The sequence below is a fragment of the Triticum aestivum genome, chromosome 4B (genome assembly GCF_018294505.1).
Source record: "Triticum aestivum cultivar Chinese Spring chromosome 4B, IWGSC CS RefSeq v2.1, whole genome shotgun sequence".
NCBI lineage: Eukaryota > Viridiplantae > Streptophyta > Magnoliopsida > Poales > Poaceae > Triticum > Triticum aestivum.
In genome coordinates this window covers 5,004,617-5,022,134 of record NC_057804.1, presented here as the reverse complement: position 1 = coordinate 5,022,134, position 17,518 = coordinate 5,004,617, and the positions used below count along the sequence as shown (strand labels likewise).

The 17,518-nt window shown below is 46.6% G+C and overlaps 3 protein-coding genes across 3 annotated transcripts; 1 reads left to right on the top strand and 2 right to left on the bottom strand.

Moving 5' to 3' along the window:
- Positions 1-3,623: 3,623 nt before the first annotated feature.
- On the bottom strand, positions 3,624-5,919 carry LOC123094155 (cytochrome P450 72A14-like). The gene is made up of 4 exons (XM_044516212.1): positions 5,580-5,919; positions 4,883-5,103; positions 4,565-4,809; positions 3,624-4,453 (listed from the first exon to the last, which is right to left on the bottom strand). The coding sequence occupies exons 1-4, from the start codon at positions 5,887-5,889 to the stop codon at positions 3,637-3,639; spliced, it is 1,593 nt and encodes a 530-aa protein (XP_044372147.1). The 5' UTR covers positions 5,890-5,919; the 3' UTR covers positions 3,624-3,636.
- Positions 5,920-6,517: 598 nt separating this feature from the next.
- On the top strand, positions 6,518-7,944 carry LOC123094154 (UDP-glycosyltransferase 73C1-like). Its single transcript, XM_044516210.1, has one exon. It carries the CDS (start codon positions 6,523-6,525, stop codon positions 7,942-7,944), a length of 1,422 nt encoding a protein of 473 aa, XP_044372145.1. The 5' UTR covers positions 6,518-6,522.
- A 7,602-nt stretch (positions 7,945-15,546) lies between these two features.
- LOC123094153 (UDP-glycosyltransferase 73C3-like) lies at positions 15,547-16,959 on the bottom strand. Its single transcript, XM_044516209.1, has one exon. It carries the CDS (start codon positions 16,957-16,959, stop codon positions 15,547-15,549), a length of 1,413 nt encoding a protein of 470 aa, XP_044372144.1.
- Positions 16,960-17,518: the final 559 nt, after the last annotated feature.

The following is a 17,518-nucleotide window of genomic DNA, read 5'->3' as shown; positions in this document are numbered from 1 at the left end:
CTTGCAGATTCAGCAAGACCTTGCCTCCAACGGGGTGGGGTGGCTTGGGCGGCGCGAGGTGGGAGTGCCGGCACACTCCTGTATCCCTCCTGCTCCCGCCGGCTTCTGCCAGAGCTCCTCTACATGTTTGTGACTGCACCCGTGCCTGCTCGCGATGGCGTAGTCGACCCGTAGAGTGGTTGCCGGCCACTGGTACCTACACCCCGCCGGTAAGCATAGCTATTGCCAAAACGGCACCTCCAACTCGCACACACGGCGCAACCCATGCACATCTATGCTGCCTCTGAGTCGGAGATGAGCGCAGTAGAGCATGCTGCTCTGTGGTGCTTGTTGCTCCTTCGCCGTGGTGAGTTCTGTATATTTATAGACCGACAATAATTCTAGAGAGTAATTAAGCGGTTAATATATACGTGTCTACAGTCATAATGATAAACACATGCATGTAGACACAACAAATTTTTACAACGGCCTACTGCATGCATTAAGCGGTCTAGAGAGTTGCATGCACGTGATCACATCATCAATTCAACCATGCATGCACAGAAAAATCCTAAATCCTAACAAACAATCATCTGAACCAAAATGCTAAAGACACCCCAAGTGCACATGAGAAAATGCGAATCAGTTAACAAAATTTTGATCGAAGGCCTACGGCCACACGCGTTTTCTACCCCGTAGCCTCCCAAACAAATGCACGTGTCAACAATTGATAGGCCTCCCAGTCCCCATCAGCCAAGTGGCGAGACGTGGGGGCAAAAACCTCCCCAGATATAGAGGTTTGGTTATATATGTACCTCTGACCGACACCATCCTTCCCTACCATAGCAAATCTGTTGATTTAGGTAATTGAATGAAGCGCATATTGTGTTGGATTTCCCTTCTCGCATGCAATATCTATCTATTTAACTGTTTGCCAATATTTATATTCTCTATTTATTGAGAAGATCCCACAGGAAACAAGAAATTAATTGCAATTGATACGGCCAGATCTTTATTGGGAACCTTGTACGACAGGTCGGCATGAACAATATTCCTATTTCTTCGTCCTTCTCGACCATGGTCTCCATCTCTCTATATATAGGACGAGTGCATATGGTAGATGATTAGAACACATATTCACAACACATATCAACCAAAGCATCCATTAGATTGTTGATCTTGATGGACAGGCACACCAATCACACACGTGCACCAGCCATGCTGCTCCCTCTACTGTTTCTCGTGTGCTTTGCTCTTCATGCACAATGTAAGTCGCACGTCTATCATATACGCCACAAAGCTATTGCTCCTTCTCTCGTACGTTTTCTTCTTGTTTCCTATTCGACTCAAACTTTGTTTACTAATACACAATTGGGAACTACTTGTGGTTTCATTTTTTCACTCCACAGGCCGGATCATCGAGGGCATGAAGAATGAAAAGATCAATTTACCGACTGGACTGTGCATCTATAGTAAGGGCTGCTCGGGTAATTATTGCTACTTGTGTCTAGTGCTGGAAGCTTGCTTTGTATCAATGGAGGAGTGCAAGAAAGTGTGCCAAAAAGACACCCCTGCCATCTTTAACCATACATCCCCATCAATTTGAGTTTCTCCTTTTTAAAGCGGCATTTAATTGATTGGAACAAGAGTACTTTGTTGTATTCTTTTGAAGCCGATAGTTCTTCTCTTATAAAAGTTGTCGCAATGTACGTTGGATTCAACTATGTAACTGTTTTTCAATATCTTATAAGGCCCCACCATGGAACATTCTAGCTACTCAATTATATTTCAGAGTAGTGTACTGAGGTCAAGTTCAAAGATACACTGAGCTTGTCTATGATGTACTCTCCAGTACAGGACACAAATGCATCATGCAATAAATTCAGGCCAGCTTGATTATATCCCCCTTTTCATTCAATCTTGACTTAATGCATAATTGATGGTATTGCTCTGCCTTATGTAGAAGAAGAGGGCAGCCTTTCATGTTCAAGCCCTGAACATAATGAGAAGGATTGCCAAGATTACTCAATAGATCTTGTAGATCACTTTTCTGGTCAAGGTGCAAATTCAGTAAAAGATTAAATGATATGGCTCCCCTTTTAGAAATATCCATTTCGTACTACTCCAACATACTACAAATCTATTATGCACATTGTTAATCGGACAGAAGAGTACACCAATCTCTCTCACTTGCGCTGGCGGAATTATGATTGATCATCCAGCTAGCAACCCCATTTAATATTGATAAGTTTGTTTTGGAAGCAATTAACATATTGTTTAGTCTGGTTAACAAATTGATCATGCTGCTCAGACCCAGGGTTTTGGTTACCGCTCGAAATTTCGAGATTTACCACGATTACTGCATATTTCATTCCCCCTTTGTAAATGGGCATTTCGAGCAAAAAAATCGAATTTTTCAAACTTTTTGAATTCAAACGCTCAATGTATAGTAAAGTATGGCAGCACTTCATATCACACATGTAGACAATGTTCCACTAGCTAGTAGCTCTTTTATGATAAATATAAGTTCAAGTGCTATCTATATCGATCTATTTTGAACGAATTTGAATTCAAAATTAAATTATAAATTTCGTTCAAAAATTGCTCGAAATTTCGTGGTAACCGTGGCAACCAATTTTAGCGGCCCCCCTGGGTAAAAATGCACCATTCGGTAACCAAAACCTTGCTCAGACCCCAAGCTGGGGTCATCAATATGTACTTACTACATCAATCTCTCTCACTTCCGCTGATGGATTGAAGGAGCATCTTCGTTAGCTGCTTTGCAAGGGTGGATGGAGGCTGAGGTGGCTGGGAGCGGGAGAAACTGTTGGCGGCGAGCAAGTCGGATCGCCCTGCTCCGTTGGGGTGGGCTTGTGCCGCTTAGATGGCCGCCCAAACTGGATGGATGTGCAAATCAAGCTCCCAGTAGGCCGGGATGACACAGCATGGCCTGTATACTTCTTCCTCTGTCTAAGCAGAATGTGACTCTTTCACAATCCTATCTACAAGCAAGCAAGAACAGCACCTGAACAACATTGGTATCCTCCGAGCTCACCATCATTTCATTTCATTTCAATTCCTCCCCAAGAGCAGATTTAGCAGTTGAGCTACACACACTAACGTTAAAACTGACTGAGTGTCCTCCAAGGGTCAGAATCATACCGAGCTAAAGCATCCTTGCGTCAGCCAACTCCACCACCACTGTCCGTTCATTGAGGCATGCAAGTTCCTCATGGCCAGAGCGTATGTACCGCCACCACCATCGACTCCGACAGGCCATGATCATACAAGTACCTCAAGGCCGGAGCCAATTGCGCTGCTAGATCTAGGGTTTTGTTTAAATTCCGTTTAAGTTTGTTAACTTTTGTTTAAAACAAATATCACCGGTTCGTTTAAAATCATCATTCAAAAACATGAAAGATAAAAACCAACTGGGAGCACCGGTGCAGGCAGCCTCCTGTCCGGTATACTTGCCGGACGCTCTAGTGGGAGCGCCGGTGGAGATGCTCTAAGTTTCCACCTGTGACCAAACTTAGCACCCCACCTATTGTCAACATGAGCATTTGATATTTTCTGGAAATTCTTAAATTTATTGCCCCGAGCCCATTTATTCGAACACAACATGCAGGTTAACCAATGGATTTTGCAATATGCAACTCACGGAAGCCTTGTGAGCATGAGTTGCGCACCGTGCTCTGGGTGTAGTAGACCGATGGGGAATGGCGCATGTGTGTAGGACGGCGAGAGCTCGAAGGAGAAGCGCTGCAGAATCATGGCGATCCCCATCTTGGCCTCGAGCATCGCGAAGTTCTGGCCGACGCAGGTCCGCTGGCCCCAGCCAAATGGAAAAAAGGGCGGCACGTCGCCCGACACCCCTGCCTTGGAGATCCCATTGGCGAACCTCTCTGGCCTGAACTCGTCAGCGTCCGCGCCCCAAACATTCTTGTCGTGGTGGAGGCACAGGAATGGCACCATGAACAACATGCCCGCCGGGTACCTGACACCGCCAAGGTCCATGGGCTTACATGTCTTGCGATGGACCGACGTCAGCGGCGTGTACAGCCGCAGCACCTCGTACAACACCATGGTTACGATTTTTAGGCATGTTAAGCCGTTGTAATCTGGCGTCGTGCCGTGGGCGAAGACATGCATGACCTCCTCCCTGGCACGGTCCTGCCAGTCCGGGTGCATGCAGAGCACGATCATGGTCCACGTGAGCAGCAAGGACGTGGTCTCCATGCCGGCGAAGTAGAACAACTTGCATTCTCCGATCAGGTCTTCCGTCGTGATGCCGGCATCTCCCGGCGTGCAGTGTGCCATGTTGGACTCCAGTAGCAGCCCGAGAAGATCGTCACCACTCGTAGCTTCGCCAGCTTTCAAGGCCTTCTCTCTTTTCGCGATGATGCCTTTTAGGACCCTCTCGATCTCCGCAACAATCTGATTCATCCTTCGGTTGCCTTTGGTTGGCAAGAACCTGCACCATAAGAAAATGCATTAGCACAGTCAGCCGCAGCAGAGCAATTAAATATAGTAATATTGCTGTGCTGAACCATGCATAGTAAACACCAAAGGAGAATGAACTCACAGGTAACCAGGGATATGCATCTTGTCCATGGCCTGCACAATGAGCTCGATCTGCTCACCCTGAAGCTGGAACACCTTCCTGCCTTCATGGTAACTGCTGCCGAATGCGGCCCGTGAGATGACATCCCCTGTCAGATTCTTCATATCAGGCCAGACATCTACCTCGCATGGCGCATCACCGGCGGCTAGAACCTCCCATCTCTGCACCAGCTCCGTGCAACATGTGGCGAAAGCCGGCAACATGCGCTGAAAATGGAACGGAGATTTTTGTTACGGTCTGAACTTGTTGTCAATGACAGAACACAAGTATTATAATAACCTTGAGCTTCTCAAGATGGAATGCAGGGGTGATGATCTTCCGGTGCTTAACCCATTTTTCGCCCTCGTGGCTACCCACACCGTGGTGCAGCATCCTTTGAAGTCGGCCCAGGTTGAGCTTCTCAAGGTGACCCAACTTGTTGGACAACACTTCTCGCACCAGTTCTGGCTCGGTGATGGTCACTCTAGGCACCGGTCCAAACCAAGTGATCGACAATTTACCTGTTAATTTTTTTTGACAAATACATCGAAGCTTGTTACTAGCAGTTTAATTACATAGTTACACGGTTAAAATTTCATTTTCTGTTGTAGTCTGTTTATTTAGGTGGAGTATTTGTCAAGTGGGACTATTGTCAATCCGTTTGTTGCGTGTGGGAGACTATTCTGAGATTCCATGCCACCAAATTAGGATGTTGGTAGACCACTAGATTTCATACCGAAAAATATTTTTTTTAGATAAAAGACATTTTTGCCTGCTTTAAATTAATAAAGGCATTTCCGACCTGCATTATAGAGCCATTAAAACCAAACATAACGAAAATTAGATCCTTCCATGGACACATTTGGTTGTTTTCAGACGACGTACTTACGGTGTGGCGAAGGTAAACTAATAATGCGGCTAAAGGGAAAACTAATAATGCGGCTAAAAAGAAACATTACGGTAGAGAAAAAAAGAAAGCAAAGAAAAGTACACGCACCGTGCTCCTTGATGGTCTGGTGAAACAGCGGCATCGCCCGCGGCACAACGTCATGGCTGCCGAGGGGCATGGTCCGGGACCTGGCTTCCTTGTGGAGACGCTCCATAAACGGCGCGTCACCGGAGACGGAGTGGTACGCCCTGCCCCGGAGGCCCTGCGCCCGCAGCTCCCGCTCCAGACGCCGGGGCCTCCACCACGCCCACTTCAACGCCCTCATGGCGCACCATGCCAGAACCGCGCCAGCCACCGCGTACACATACACCAGCCACTGCTGCTCCCATGGAAAAGATTCTATCCCGCTCGTTGCCATGCTTTCGCCGGCGTTGGTTTGTGGGGACTGGGGAATAGCTAGCCCAAGGGGAATGGGAATGATGGTTTTCCTTTGCTGATCGAGTTGATCAAGTGGTTGTGCGAGTGGTGGCTGCTCACCGTTGCACTGCTATATAATAGTACTGTGTTTGTTCTATTGCTACTCCCTCCGATCTATATTAGTTATCTTAAGTTTGTCTAGATATGAATGTATCTGATGATCTGATCAGAGGGAGTATAATCTACTCAGGTGCTCACGTTAGAAACCAAAACCGGACATCAAGGAAAATGTCTGTAGGATCACGTAAATTACACGTGCAACCCGCACTATCATATGTGCAGCTTTGTAGCTTTGTCTTTTGGCCCGTTGCATCGGACGACACGACATGCATGGGAGTACGCGCTTGGCCAACAGCCGAGCACAGAGGCACATGTGATGGCTAGTTTTTGTGTTTTGTTTTGTTGAATTCCGGCTGTACGTGTTCCCTTTTCATAGATTCCTTAAGCACATGGACGGCATTTAGAGGCGTTGGGGACTACTCCTATTAGATAGAGGCACATTTTCACACCATTGGTACAGCTTTTTGTAGCTCGATCGATTCTTCTTCTCGCACCGTTGGTACCGCGCGCATACATGTCAACAATGGCGCCCGTGGAGACGGAGAAATCCATTACTCTTCCACCACCACACTTTGTTCTCGTCCCGCTCATGGGGCAGGGCCACACCACCCCCATGGCCGACCTTGCATGCCTCATTGCAGGACGCGGCGTGCGAGTGAGCCTCGTCACCACGCCCGTCAACGCCGCGCGCCTGCGGGGACTAGCCGACAGGGCGCGGGGCGCCATGTTGCCGCTGGAAATTGTCGAGCTCCCATTCCCGCAGGCCGACGACGGGCTGCCCCGGGGCAGCAACGACAATAGCGACAATGTCCTCCAATTGTTCCTGTCCCTCTATAGGCTCGCCGGGCCACTCGAGGCCTACGTGCGCTCGCTTCCCTGGCGCCCCAGCTGCATCATCTCCGACTCCTGCAACCCGTGGACGGTCGGCGTCGCCAGGAGCGTCGGGATCCCTCGGCTCACCTTCACCGGCCCTTCCTGCTTCTACTCGCTCTGCGACTTCAACGTCGCCAAGCACGGGCTTCTTCACAACGGCGTCGTCGTGCCAGGCATGCCGGTGCGAGTGGAGTTGAGCAAGGACACATGGGCCGCCGCCTTCCTAACTTGCATGCCTGCCTGGGGGAAGTTCGTGGAGGAGGTGAGGGAGGGCATCCGCATGGCCGACGGCGCCGTGGTGAACACGTTCCTGGGCCTCGAGGAACAGTTCGTCGCATGCTACGAGGCAGCGCTGGGCAAGCCGGTGTGGGCGCTCGGGCCCTTCTTCCTCAATAGCCGGGACGAGGAGGCACGCGGCGTAGACCAGAGCGCGGTCATCGCTTGGCTGGACATGATGGACCAAAGCACGGTCGTCTATGTCTGTTTCGGTAGCCTCGCGCAGATGCTTCCCAAGCAGCTCTATGAGGTCGGACACGGCCTTGAGGACTCTGGGAAGCCGTTCCTTTGGGTGGTGAAGGAGTCCGAGATGGTGTTGCCGGAAGCGCAAGAGTGGCTCCAAGCCCTCGAGGCACGTACGGCAGGGCAGGGGCTCATAGTGCATGGATGGGCGCCTCAAATCGCCATTCTATCGCACCGCGCCGTAGGTGGCTTCATGACGCACTGCGGGTGGAACTCCCTGCTGGAGTCCGTCGCGCATGGCGTGCCTGTCATAACGTGGCCTCACTTCGGCGACCAGTTCCTCAACGAGTGGCTTGCTGTGGACGTACTTGGGGTGGGCGTGCCCGTGATGCCATTCGGTAACGACAAGGCCATGGTGCGGGGGCACATTGCGCGAGCAGTGTCGGAGCTGATGGGCGGCGGGGCAGTGGCAGAGGAGAGGAGGAGAAAGTGCAAGGAGTACAAGGAGAGAGCTCACGGAGCCATAGCGAAAGGAGGCTCATCGCATGAAAACCTGACGCTGCTATTACACAGCTTCATGTGGAGTGGCAGCAAGGAAGAGTAGATTCGGAATTGTTAGGCCTCAATTCCATTGCTCTGCTAGGTGAAGTGTGAATTGTGCTAAACTGTCAAAGGACAACAAATGGTCCAAATCTCTAGTATCAATGCTCAAGAATATCCCTACCACTTGGTTATTTTGCCCACTAGAAATGGACATCCCCTCCTCGAACCTTTTCCACCACCAAAAGGGGTACCAGTATGTGGGCATTTATTTTTATTACTATTATCTGGATTGATAAATTTTCAAGAACCAGATCAATAATCAAATAATACTTATAATACTAATACCTTTCTCGAGGCGGTAAGGTATGTCGGTATAAGTTTCAATATACCATTGGATGTATACGCAAGAGACTATACTATTTGTTATTTACATCTGTTTCATAATTTATGTTTCATGATTTTATGGTATAACTGCTATGGTTCACGAATGTGAGATTCAGAGGAAAACCCATGCGCATGTGTAGAACATGAACACAACTTTATACCTTTTGTCTAGTCTCTTAGAGAACTCATTAACACCAGATGACTCCGCTTTCATGGTCAAGGGCGATTGAATGTCAATGAGGGCACATTCTTGTTTCAACAATGTGGCTGGGTAGACCCATCTAGCTGATATACTACGAGACGTTGTTATTGGTTTTATTAAATAGTATCATCACTAAAAAGACTTACTTGTTTGTATCCTTGGACGATGAGAGTGTTGAGATGATGTATGCTAGAAGGATCACCTTGGTCTACCAAGTATCATGCGTAACAGGGTGGTCAAAAAGGTTGTTATTGGGTTATCTAGAGAGTATACATTTGGTCTTAATAGTTCAAGAATGGAAATTGCTCCTCTAGATAATAGAGAGATACTTTTAGGCTTCACTCGGTATGAAAGTATTCACAAACAAGTGTGCACAGACAATGGCATGATGCATATCATGGGAATACTTGAATACAGGAACGAGAAAAGGCGTCATACCAGTAACGAGGATAAGTAGACATAGTGATTGAAGGGATCACTCATGGGATGTCAAATACTCCCTCCGTCCCATAACGTAAGACGCTTTTTTACACTAGTGTAGTGTCAAAAAACGTCTTACATTATGAGACGGAGGGAGTATCTCGCATAAGGTATTGAGTATCATGAGCAATAGGAACATACATGAAAATCAACAAGTTCAACAGAGCGTCTTTTCGTATAATGGTTGCAGTCAATATGGGCGTCCACAGCTCTGCTATTGATTATGGATCAGCAAGAGTACTGAGTCATGTGCACTCGTTATCGAACAACGATTGCGGAATAAATTAGATCTGCAGTCTGAGAATGACTCTCAGAAACACCAAGAAACTTTATGTTCTAGATGCACCTATCTCACGGGATGACAATAGGGACAGTGAAAAATATTCATCTAGCATGAATGATGATAACTCAGTTGAAAACTTCATGTTAACTTACATGGACCGCTTAGCGTTGAGAATTTTTTTCAGGCTTCACCAACATCATCATCAACATCTATTCTGCAATCGTTGTGCTGGTAACGACTTAGATCTAACCTTCTCCTCTATCTTGATAGCTAGATCTTGCCTGTTGTGCGGTCGAATGAAAACTTTAGTTTTCTGTATGCGCAACCCTACATATACAAATATAATCGAGTTTCATCTGTAGAAAGTAATGCAAGCTCTGATCAATCTATAAACACCGGAAAAAAAGGTATCATTTTTTTCTCAATATGGAATTCTTGATATTCCTATTTCCGCCTTGCCTTTCCCATGTGCTTCTTTCACATACTACAACAACCTCTGAAATGCTTGTGGTCCTTCGATTTATTTCTAATATTTTTTCCCATCCCACTTTGGCACCAAAGCTGATATCCTCTTTCAAGGAATTATTTTGTATTACAGATATCTTAAGCAGTGTCACACACTCACACCACCAGTAGCGGATCCAAGGGGTGGCGGCCTGCACTGTGTTAGTTTATACTAATACGTCGAACTTCTCGGGTATACTTGTTCGAAATTAAACTTACGGTCTTCTCCATCTCAGTATGCAAGCACCGGGGGACAGGGGACATGCTCATTTCACAAGTTGTACTATGTCAGGTTTGTGGTTAATCAAACCTTCGCTTCTGTCATCTGTGCATGCAACGTCTTGCTTGCTTTGATCCATATTAGATTCAGACTCCCAGATAAGCCTGACGCGCCGATTGCTTGTTGGCAACTATCATCCTGTCAGGCATCTTTCTTTTCTGTTTTCTGTCAATATTTTTTTTGAACAAGCATCTGCCATTTTTGATCTGTGCACCCAGAGCAGGTAGGCTTTAAACATAATTTGAACGAACTTCTAAATATGCCTGACAAGCAACTTGGTCGTTTAATGGCCTTCATTGTGTCAGGCTTGAGTGTAATTAAACCTTCTAACATGGGTCATCAATCTAGGATCGCTGTAATGTAGCTGGTGTAGGCTACAAACTCCTAAATATGCCCGACCAGCCCCTTTCTCGTTAATTAACGGACTCCTAAATATTCTTGACCGGCCACTTTATCGTTTTGTAGTCGTATCTGTCAGGCTCGTGAGCTACGGACATGATTTTTATACTTTCTCTGATCCTGATAGTTCTCTACAAATATAAGTAACATCCGACTCAAATTAATTGTTTTGTTCATGTGGCTTGTCCCAATCCGATATGTGATCATCTTGTGAATGACAAACCTTATTGTGGATGGAAATATACTGTTAGTCTACGGGATATATTTTGCCGGGCTAGGTGGCAGCATATTAGATAACTACGGGGGTGCCTAATTGCTTTATGACGTCATTTTTTCGTTGGTTGATTCATGTTTCAATCTCATGTCATATGTGATTAGTGTAATCCCAATACTACTAAACGATTCAATAAAAGGTCTTTGTGCAACAGATGTGAAGGCCGGCTTGTATCCCCATTTCTGAAAAATAAATAAAGGATATAGTGTTAATATCAACAATATGCTTGACGGTAACGCTCTCTGTTTGTGTGACTTTCCTCTATACTTTGGTCTTCAGCACCATCCACTATCCTTTGTTGTTCACCATAATGACTCAATTCATACCTCACTATGAATCCACGTCTTAATCAATTGTGTTTGGACTTGTGTAATATTTACTAAACTCGAGTTTCTGTAGTCCAAACATACCTATGTTCTTCTGATCGCTCCATGCTTATCGTCATCTATAGGTGTTCTATGATCTAGATGTAATTTTTAGTATTTAGTGTTTGTTGTACTCAATTCAACCTCGCTATGTAATTTTTATTGTCCAAGTCATCTCCACTTATATTTATCAGCATCACAGTGGGAGTAACAGGATTGGTAACATCACGTATACCTTGGCAAAATGGATGATGTGGCACTTAATTAACGAGGAAAGAGAAGTGTGTTATACATTAATATGTTACCGTAACATCACACCTACCAAGTCTAAACGAGTCCGTTCCATAATAAATAGAGTCGGTAGCACTAAAGTAAGCGAGCGCGCAGAATAGTTAATCGTATGCACTGGCCTAATTAGGCTGGCAGGTCGCTCCACTTCTCCCTGCTAATTAGTTAGTTGAGGGTAAAACTGGGTGAAGAAAAAGTAACGGAATTAATTTTGTTACCGTATGTGCTGGCCCACGATACGACCCGCTAATTAGTTACTTGAGGGTGAAATTGCTTGAACAAATAGTAACAGGATTAATTTGGTTACCACTGTATGCGCTGGTCCATGTATGCCCTGCTTCCGAAGTCACTAATTATTGGGAGTAAAACGAAAGAAAATTTGGTTACTAAAAAGGTTACTATCAAAATGCAGTATTCCCTGCTTTTCATTTTCTAACCTCATGGTTGTAAAAAAACATGGCAAATATAGTAACTGTGTTACCATCTGCATGCACCGTCCTTTTCGTTTCCTATGCTAGTAAAAAACTGCTAAACATAGTAACAAAACTAAAAGATTTACCATAAGCATGCAACTCCCTCCTCCCTGCATTCTCGTTTTGGACCCCAGTAAAAAACTTGATAAATAAAGTAACCGAACAAAAAGATTTACCATCTGCATGGCGTGATGAGGTTAATTAGAGAATGACATAACTAAACGGGCACCTGGGTGCGCTCGGTGGGTTAGAGTGTACGATAAACTACAATGCGCTCTGGCTCACTTTAGCGACCCTAGTTATATAACACTACTCATACATTACTACTATAGAGGTGGTAGGACAGCCGGTAATATATCCATGTTAATAGTCTATGTTACTATCCATTGTGAGAAGCCTTACTTAAAGAATCCAATTGCTCACATTAATAATTTAAAATACACACTCATCGCATCTCTATTAAATTTAGTATCTCGAATATGATGAACTGAATTTTGCATATTTATTTAGACAACATAATATAGCATGCATACCTCTCATACCCATTTGTTTACGCAATATAGTTTCTTAAGGGATCTCTCTGCAATGAGCGGGTATCCTTCCGGTTACTTTAAAGTTAACTGAAAACAACCTATTCTTGAGGGCATAACGACGATGTGCCAGCCTAGGTGAAAGCTGAAATAACAGCCAAGTGGTGGACATAACTCACAATACATGGCTTATATGATACAAAATGATGAAACCAAACATTGGATAATCTATATAGTTCCTTGTTGCCACTCGGCATGAAGCTCGTAATAGCCATGTCAGGTTTTCATGCGATGATCCTCCTTCCGCTACGGCTGCATGAGCTCTCTCCCTGTAATCCATGCACTTTATCCTCCTCTCGTCTGCCGCCGCCCAGCTGTAGGCCAAGGCGTGGGCATGAAAGGGGACTAGAGTCAAACCCGAAAAGATTTAGGCACGGAATTCAGACAGGAACATGAGAGGGAGTTGGACATAAAATATTCAGGAATATTGCATGGGACCCAACGCGGATATTAGGTTAGGGTTTTTTATTTTCATTAGAACTCATGATCGGGTACGATCCCAAAATATTTCTAGAGTTTGGGCCTAATCGGGGAGCAAAATCTGAATCGACACAAAATTTGGGCTAGATCCAAAACATTTTGGCGGCAAAATACAACGGAGTCACGCGGCCATTGGATCCAACTCTGAAATGTCCGGATCGGTGGCTTAGGAGGTCATCCCTTGTAGCCCTGAGGAGAAGATGGTCGTCCACGTTGCTCTTCGACGCTCCCCGAAGGAGTGTGCCCGTCCCACGGTCTTCAGCGAGCCGGCAGTAATCCATTGCTAAATGGCGCTCGGATCAAGGGGTGATGGTTCTCGGCGTGTGACCGGCCGCAGCCTCGCGCGGAAGCGGTGACCACCGCATGGTGCAACCTGGCTGTACCGCAGGAACGGTTTATGTGGCGCCTCGTCCGTGCGACGTTGGGTGCCGAAACGGAGGCCATATTCGCCTCCATGGCTCGCCGCTAATTCAAACATCTCCTCAAATCACGTAGGCATGGATCTATAGCAATGCAAAGTCCTCTCAAATCAAATCATCTAACAATCAAAAAAAGAAGGAAAGAAAAGAAGAAACGACAAGTACCTGCACGCAACCACAACAAGCACACGCGTGCGTACGCTGCGTGCACCCTTGACTTTGGTATACGAGCATACATGACGTCAGGCTAGCTTGACCGCCATACATAGACGCGTGGAGAGAGGCGCGTGAATTTTTTTGGTTCACGCGCGCGTGCAGGTACCACGAGTTCGACCATGAGGAAAAAGAAAAAAAAGGTACCACTTCTGGGGTATACTTGTACGAAATTAAACTTCCGGCCTTATCCATCTTTGCATGCAAGCACCGGTGGACAGGCGACATGCTCATTTGACAAGTTGCACTGTGTCAGGTTTGTGGTTAATCAAAATTTCGCTTCTATCATCTGTGCATGCATCTTTGTTTTTAAACCTTCTGTCTTCTTTCAAAAAAAATTGAACAAGCTTCTGTCATGTTTTTTTTTTTTGCGGGAAAAGCTTCTGTCATGTTTGATCTGTGCACCCAGGGCAGGTTTAAACATAATTTGTACGAACTTGTAAATATGCCTGACCAGACACATGCTTGTTTAGTACCCTTCATTGTGTCAGGCTTGAGTGTAAATAAACCTTCTATCATGGGGCATCGATCTAGGATCTCTGTAATGTAGCGGGGGTAGGCTACACACTCCTAAAAATGCCCGACCAACCACTTTCTTGTTAATTAATGGACCCCTAAATATGCTTGATCGGCCACTTTCTCGTTTTATAGTCGTATCTGTCAGGCTCATGACCTACGGACATAATTTTTGTACTTACTCCGATCCTCATAGATCTCTTCAAATATAAGTAACGTCCGACTCAAATTAATTGTTTTGTTCATGTGGCCTGTCCCAAACTGATATGTGATCATTTTGTGAATGACAAACCTTATTGTGGATGGAAATATACTGTTAGTCTACGGGATATATTCTACCGGGCTAGGTATCAGCATATTAGACAACTACGGGGTGCCTAATTGCTTTATTGGTGTAATCCCGATACTACTAAACGATGCAATAAAAGGTCTCTGTGCAACAGATGCTAAGGCCGGGTTATACCCCCATTTCGAAAATAAATAAATTGTATAGTGTTAATATCAACCACATGCATTACGACAACGGTCTCTGTTTGTGTGACTTTCCTTTATACTTTGGACTTCAGCACCATCCACTATCCTTTGTTGTTCACAGTAATGACTCAATTCATACCTCACTATGAATCCACGTATTAATCACTGTGAAATATTACTGAACTAGAGTTTCTGTAGTCCAAACATACTTTGCTCTTCGGCCCGCTCCAGTGCTTATAGTCATTGCTAGGTGTTCAACGGATTTGGATGTAATTTTTATTATTTCTAGTATTCGTCGTACTAAATCCATACCTCACTATGTAATTTTTATTGTCCTTGTCATCTCCACTTATATTTGTTAATCATCATAGTGTGAGTAACATATGATTGGTAACGTCACATATACCTATGCAAAATAGATGATGTGGCACTTAATTAACGAGGAAAGAGAAGATTGTGGTAACATAATATGTTAGCATAACATCACACGTATCAAGTCAAAATGAGTCTACACCATAATAAATAGAGTGTTGTCTGAAACTACACATGTGTAACTACCCACTATAGAGGTGGTAAGATAACCCGGTAACGTATGTATGTTACTACTAGTGTAAGTTACTCTCCATTGTGAGCAGCCTTACTTACACAATCCAATTGTTAACATTAATAATATACAATACACACTCATCTCATGTCTATTAAATTTAGTATCTCGAGTATGATCAACTGAATTTTACATATTTCTTTTGAAGACATAATGTATAGTATCTGTCATACAATGAGCGGGTGTACTTCTGGTTACTCTTAAAGTCTAATTGAAAACAGCCTATTATTCAGGGCCGAGTTATGGTCTGCGCCTTCCCACTGGCCATTGACACCGCCATATGATACCGTTTGTTCATGCGGTCATGCCATCCCATGAAGAAATCACGGCGACGAGCCAACCTAGGTGAAAGCTGAAATAACAGCCAAGTCGCGAACATAACTCACAATGCATGGTTTACATGCTACAAAATGATGGAACCGTGTGTTGGATAATCTACAGTTCCTTGCTGCCACTCGGCATGAAATTCTGTAATAGCCGCGTTAGGTTTTCATGGGACGATCCTCCTTTCGCTACGGCTGTATGAGCTCTCTCCCCATAATCCTTGCACTTTCTCCTCCTCTCCTCTGCCACCGCCCCATCGCCCATCAGCTCCGACACCGCTTGCGCAATGTGCCCCCGCACCACGGCCGTATCCTTACCGAACGGCATTAAGGACACGCCGACCCCAAGTACTTCCACGACCAGCCTCTCGTTGAGGAACTGGTCGCTGAAGTGAGGCCACGTCACGACAGGCACGCCGTGCGCAATGGACTCTAGTAGGGAGTTCCACCCACAGTGGGTCATGAAGCCGCCTACAGCACGGTGCGACATGATGGCGAGTTGAGGCGCCCAGCCACGCAATATGAGCCCCTGCCCTGCCGTTCGTGCCTCCAGGGCTTGGAGCCACTCTTGCGCTTCTGGCAACGCCGTCTCGGACTCCTTCACCACCCAAAGGAATGGCTTCCCAGAGTCCTCGAGGCCTTGTCCGACCTCGTACAGCTGTTTGGGAGGCATCCGCACGAGGCTGCCGAAATTGACATAAATGACCGTGTTCTCGTCCATCTTGTCGAGCCAGGCGGTGACCGGGCTCTGGTTGACGGCCTCCTTCTCCCGCCGGTTACCGAGGCAGAAGGGCCCGAGCGCCCACACCGGCTTGCCCAGTGCCGCCTCATAGGACGTGATGAACTGTTGCTCGAGGCCTAGGAAGGTGTTCATCACGGCACCGTCGGCCGTGCGCATGGCCTCCCGCGCCTCCTTTGTGAACTGCTCCCACTCAGGCGTGGTATAGAAGGACGACGACCATGTCTCCTTCGCCATCTCTACGCGCACCGGCATGCCCGGCACGACATACGATGCGCCATGGTTGCCTTGGCCACACGTTGCGACGTTCAGGTCGCAGAGCGAGTAGAAGACGGAAGGCACGTGGAAGAAGAGCCGCGGGACCCCAACGCTCCTTGCGACGCCGGCCGTCCACGGATTGCAGGCGTCGGAGATGATGCAGCTTGGGCGCCGCGGCAGCGCACGCACATAGGCCTCGAGCGGCCCGGCGAGCCTGTAAAGGCCGAGGAACAACCGGAGGAAGCTGTCAACGCTGGCGGTGCTGCCAGTGGGCAGTCCATCATCGGCCAGCAGGAATGGGAGCTCGACTATCTCCAGGGACAGCATGGCGTGCCGCGCCCTGTCGGCTAGTCCCCCCAGGCGCGCCGCGTTGACGGGCGTGGTGACGAGGCTCACTCTCGCACCGCGTCCCGCGAGGAGGCAGGCAAGGTCCGACATGGGGATGGTGTGGCCGTGCCCAATAAGCGGGACGAGAACAAAGTGTGGTGGAAGGATTATGGATGTCTCCGTCACCGTCGCGGGCGCCATTGTTGACGATGCAAGAAAAATAGACTGCAGCTGATATGTACGGCCGGTATAGAGCTGTATTTATATACAAAGCGCGCGTGCTGTATGTCAACAAGTCGAGCTGCAGCGAATGCCGTGTATATACTATATAAAGCGATCCACTGAGCTGATTCAAGCTCTGCAGCTCACAAATTTTCCAGCCGATACAAACACACACACACCTATGGTTGGATACAAGGACGCTGAAAACAGCAACACCACTGTAAAAATACAGTAACATTCTTTCCTTTCAGGCGCTTGGTAGATCTACGCTTGGTGAGTGGCAAGCCCTAACTTGATCATTCGTCGTCCTGTCCAAACACCACCGGCTCGCTGATCAGTGAAGTCTTCTCTGGCATGTGCTGCTTGCCGATCTGCACCTGATCAAAATTAAGGCCCTTAAGATTCAGCATCCTCTCTATCTCAGCCACAACTTGTCGAGCTTTTTCTGGGAGTCCTTTACCCTTGTTCTAGTACCGCTGATCAAACACTTTGCAATACTTAGAGATGAAGAAAGGAGTTGACCTGCCCTGCTTTAGTC

Bases quoted from the DNA above. Each gene is read 5' to 3' on its own strand.
- LOC123094154 (XM_044516210.1), top strand. From the start codon at position 6,523: ATGTCAACAATGGCGCCCGTGGAGACGGAGAAATCCATTACTCTTCCA.
- LOC123094153 (XM_044516209.1), bottom strand. From the start codon at position 16,959: ATGGCGCCCGCGACGGTGACGGAGACATCCATAATCCTTCCACCACAC.
- LOC123094155 (XM_044516212.1), bottom strand. From the start codon at position 5,889: ATGGCAACGAGCGGGATAGAATCTTTTCCATGGGAGCAGCAGTGGCTG. The intron at 5,104-5,579 runs GTGCGTGTACTT...AAAAATTAACAG, and splicing joins CCAGACCATCAAGGAGCACG to GTAAATTGTCGATCACTTGG. The intron at 4,810-4,882 runs GTTATTATAATA...TTCCATTTTCAG, and splicing joins TCCATCTTGAGAAGCTCAAG to CGCATGTTGCCGGCTTTCGC.